The 5,000-nt window shown below is 42.7% G+C and overlaps 1 protein-coding gene across 1 annotated transcript in view; it reads left to right on the plus strand.

Moving 5' to 3' along the window:
- SLC49A4 (solute carrier family 49 member 4) overlaps positions 1–5,000 on the plus strand; it is a gene marked incomplete in the record, with an annotated part of 65,265 nt that overhangs the window by 11,318 nt on the left and 48,947 nt on the right. The window contains 2 exon segments of the mRNA XM_077449724.1: positions 248–516; positions 1,863–1,992. Of these exon segments, the coding sequence (XP_077305850.1) occupies positions 248–516; positions 1,863–1,992 (399 nt within the window).

Below are 5,000 nucleotides of genomic sequence, written 5' to 3' on the forward strand. Positions count from 1 at the left end.
CTACTCTTTAAATACTTTTTAGGCACAACCAATGGAGTAAGCATATGCAAATGGGTCATGCAGGATATGAAATCTGTATACAGTTGCCTTGATGCCGGGCAATGCTGATCAGCAGATTTTGGTTTTGCACTTTAGACAATCCTGTGATGAGCTGATTATTTTATAAATACCAGAAATAAGCAAATAAAAAAAAAAATAAATTAAAAATTCTGCTTTTTTTTTATTTTTTTATTTTTTTTTTTTTAAGACTCATCCATGCAGGTCAGCTCATGAACGGATTTGCAGGCCCGACCGCCATGAACGCGGGTCCTTTCCTATCCACAACGTGGTTCCCGCCAGATGAGCGCGCCACGGCCACCGCCATCGCCTCCATGCTCAACTATCTGGGCGGAGCCGGCGCGTTTCTCATCGGCCCTCTTGTTGTACCGGCTCCTCCTAACAAGACATCCAGCGCCCTTCTGTCTATGGATTATATCGGATCGATTAAGGACAGGATCGAGGGTGTGCTGTACGCAGGTAACACCCCCCCCCCCCCCTTTCTGTATATAACTTGTATGGCTTACAAGTTTAAATCCGTATTTCTTGTTAGAAAATTACTTATAACCCTCAAATATATATAAAACATTGTAAAACCTCTGCGCAAATACCATGTGACATAAACAAAAATTGCAACATTCGCCATTTTATTCCCTAGGGTCTCTGTGTGTGTATGTGTGTGTGTGTGTGTGTATATATATATATATATATATATATATATATATATATATATATATATATATATATATATAATTATAATATAAAAACACACGTATATTTATTATACACACACTTTTTTTTTTTTTTTTTTTTTTGGCAGAGACCTTAGGGAATAAAATGGTGAATGTTGCAATTTTTTTTTTTTTTTTGTATTTGCGCAGCGGTTTTTCAAATGCAATTTTTGTTGGGGGGGGGGGGGGGGTGAAACTGTAGAGGGAATAGAATAAGTTTTGACCTCTTTTTACAGAGAGCAAATCTACCAGCAAATTATTGTTCATTTTTTTTATTTGAACACTCATTTTAAAAGGGTTGTAAACCTTCGTGTTTTTTCAACTTAATGCATCCATTAAGGTGATAAAGCACCTGGCAGTGACCCCCCCCAATCATGGGATATGTAGTTACAAAACATCTGGGGTGCCAAGGTTCACCATCACTGGCCTAGGGGGTTATCTCATGCAGGGAGGAGGTAAGACAGCCACCAAGGGACCCCAGAAGATGGTGGTCGGGGCCACTCTGTGCAAAACGAGCTGCACAGTGGAGGGAAGTATAACATATATTATTTAATAGATAAAAAAAAAAAAAAAAACCCTTATAATCTTCTCACTTTAAGTCTAAATCATTTTGCATTCAAGCGGAGAAGCCAGCCCATCCTCTGACGAAACCTCTTGTGGGGAGAAATGTGACAGAGTAGTAGAGTTGGGGTTTGGGCCTCCAGCTGTGTGCTTTGGCTTGTTGCATCTTTATCTCAGTGGCAATAAAGCTTTTTGAATTATGGGGGGGGGGGGGGGGAGGCAAATAAAGGACATGGCACACAGGCACTGTGTCTCAGCTGACGGTGCTCTGGTTCCTGATGGTCCGTGGTGACCTGAGCTGTCAGTGACGGCCGGGATTGAGAGTCAGCAGCCGCGTCTGTCTAAAGGGGAAGGGTGTTTATAATCCTATCCCCAGCAGGGGGCGTTGTAGGGGGGACTTTTATTTTAACTGCACCTGGAAAGGGGATAAATTGCACCTTTTTTAACTGACGCCGATCCAGTTAAGCCGCTTTATTTATATATATATATATATATATAATTTATTTACTGAATATGTTTGTTTTTCTTCCACAGAGTTTGGAATTATCGCTTTGGTCTTTGTGGCGGTTGTGGCCTATTTTCCTGCTCGGCCCCCGGTCCCCCCGAGTATCGCCGCTGCCAGTCGCAGGCTGAGTTATAGGAGTAGCATCTGCAAGCTGCTGAGGTAAGGCCTGTACATGCCCCCCCACCCCTGCCTGCCATGATCAGAACGCCAACTCTGTTCTGTAAATGATAATGAGAGGGACTGGGGGGGGGAGGGGGGTCCAGGGACGCGTCTGTACTCTGAGGTTGTGCTCTGTAAATGAGACCCTTACATGTTTAGTTTTCTATTAAATGGAAAGAAGTAAAATATATGATAGTCTTCAGGTGGTATAATAGAGTGTAAGCTCTTCTGGTACAGAGACTGATGTGACTGGCTCAGTGATCTCTGTACAGCACTGCGGTATATGTCAGAGCTATATACGTGTATAATGGTGAGACTGTGGGGGAGGGGACATTAGAGTGTAAGGTAGGACACCAATGTTAACGGCTAATTTTTCTGTTTTTAAATGTTTATCCATTTCCCGCCCAAGTCGTATCACGTCCTTGGCTTTGCGGGGGTATCCTGGGCTTTATGCGGTGATATCTGAATGACGGATGCAGCTACAGGCATCATTCAGATATCGGCTTTTTCAGCCGGTGATTCCCTACACCAGTCGCCCCAGATGTTTTGTAACTACATTTCCCATGATGCTCATGCACTCGGCAATGTAGAAGAGCATCATGGGAAATTAGTTCCAAAACATCTGGGGTGCCAGGGTTCGCCATCACTGCCCTACACCATAAGAACAATCATAGCGGCTGTTCCGCCGCTTGATTGCGTTCTTACGGGCAGCGAGAGGGGGCGTCGTAGTTGTCGTAACACCCCTCCCGCCACCCTCCGTTTCTTCTTCCAAATCACCGCTTCCATCAGCGAGTCAGAGAACAAATCCGCCGGTCCCAGATGGTGACCATAGAGATTACCGGCAGACCAGACTGTCGCCGGAGTTGCTATGATCGTTTGGAGGCCTGGCGCGATGTTATGACATCACGCCCTTCCTCTGCATTCAAACAATTGGCGCCACCTCGGCAGGGAAGCCGTGAGATTTTGTTTTTTTTGTTTTTTTGAATTTCAGGCTTTCCAACCTAGAAGTGAAATGTGGGGTTTATTGACACCCACCCACCCACCCACCCACACACACCTATTACAAGGGATGTTTATATTCCTTGTAACAGGAATAAAAGATGTGTGTGTGTGTGTGTGTGTGTGTGTATGTGTATGTGTGTGTATATATATATATATATATATATATATATATATATATATATATATATATATATTCGTGTGCAATTTTGAAGCGTGACATGTTTGGTATCTATTTACTCGGCGTAACTTCATCTTTCACATTATGCAAAAAAAAAATTGGGCTTACTTAAAGTATGGTTGTTGTTGTTGTGTTTATGGTTGTTGTGGTTGGTGTTTGTTTTGTTTGTTTTTTTTTTTTTTTTTTTAAAGCATGATACTTTGTTGTTTTTTCCCCAAAGAAAGTGTTGGAAAAATTGCAAATACCGTGCGAGATGCAAAGTTGCAATGACCGCCATTGTATTCTCTAGGGTCTTTGCTAAAAACAATTCTAGAATGTTCGAGGGTTCTATGTAATGTTCTAGCAAAAAAAAAAGATTAATTTTACATGTAGGAGAGAAAGAAGTGTCAGAATTGGCCTGGATGGGAAGTGGTTAAAGTGTTTGTGTGTTTAGCCGGTTGTCAGAGAATGAATTGGCTTGTTGTCAGTAGAAGTATCTTGCTGGCTGTCACAATGTAAGCCGTAATGACCGTTGTCAGCTGAACTATGACCTGCAATCTATGGAATGTTCCTGGTAAAGTCCTCAGATCTCGGAATGTTTGTGCCGTTGTCTTCGCTGTGCTGCTCTCCCCCCCCCCCCCCCCCCCCCCGCCAGGCTCTTCTTACCCGTCTCTGTCCTAGAGACCTAAAGCTCAATTCACAGAGCTGAGACACTTTGTGAATTACTGTCGTACTTTCACATTACAGAAATGACTGTCACTGATATGCAAAAAGTGACAGTTCTCTTCCAGGCAGTCCAATGAGATTTGAGAATAAAACTAGCCCATACACTGATAACTTTCATTTAGCCGGCTGATTGTACCACTCATTCTTGGAATTTTAATAAATCCTCTGAATCAGCTGGTCATAAAGGGGTTAATGATGGCGCATCCCTCGATTGTTGGTGGAATGTCCTCGGTGGTATTAGTGGAACATCTATGAACCTGCCATATAAATGTATATATTACTGCAATCATATCACATCCTCCATAACCAAACCGCAAACCTCGGGATAACTGATCACAGCTGATAAATCCTGGAAGGTTATAACCTGTTTGGCTACCCAATGTAGACATGCTGGTCTCAGACCGGTGATTCTCTCTAGGGCGACCATTCACAACCAGGGTTCCATGGAAGTCTAGAGTTCCTCCACAGATGTCTAGACGTTCCCACTGATCACCAATGTAAGGAACATTCTTCTCACTGATCACCAATGTAAGGAACATTCTTCTCACTGATCACCAATGTAAGGAACATTCTTCTCACTGATCACCAATGTAAGGAGCATTCTTCTCACTGATCACCAATGTAAGGAACATTCTTCCCACTGATCACCAATGTAAGGAACATTCTTCCCACTGATCACCAATGTAAGGAACATTCTTCCCACTGATCACCAATGTAAGGAACATTCTTCCCACTGATCACCAATGTAAGGAGCATTCTTCTCACTGATCACCAATGTAAGGAACATTCTTCTCACTGACCTCCAATGTAAGGAGCATTCTTCTCACTGATCACCAATGTAAGGGACATTCTTCCCACTGATCACCAATGTAAGGAACATTCTTCTCACTGATCACCAATGTAAGGAGCATTCTTCTCACTGATCACCAATGTAAGGGACATTCTTCCCACTGATCACCAATGTAAGGAACATTCTTCTCACTGATCACCAATGTAAGGAACATTCTTCCCACTGATCACCAATGTAAGGAACATTCTTCCCACTGATCACCAATGTAAGGAACATTCTTCTCACTGATCACCAATGTAAGGAACATTCTTCTCACTAATCACCAATGTAAGG

The sequence above is a fragment of the Lithobates pipiens genome, unplaced genomic scaffold, assembly GCF_037356315.1.
Source record: "Lithobates pipiens isolate NorthernLeopardFrog02 unplaced genomic scaffold, aLitPip1_a1.2 Scaffold_22, whole genome shotgun sequence".
Taxonomy (NCBI): domain Eukaryota; kingdom Metazoa; phylum Chordata; class Amphibia; order Anura; family Ranidae; genus Lithobates; species Lithobates pipiens.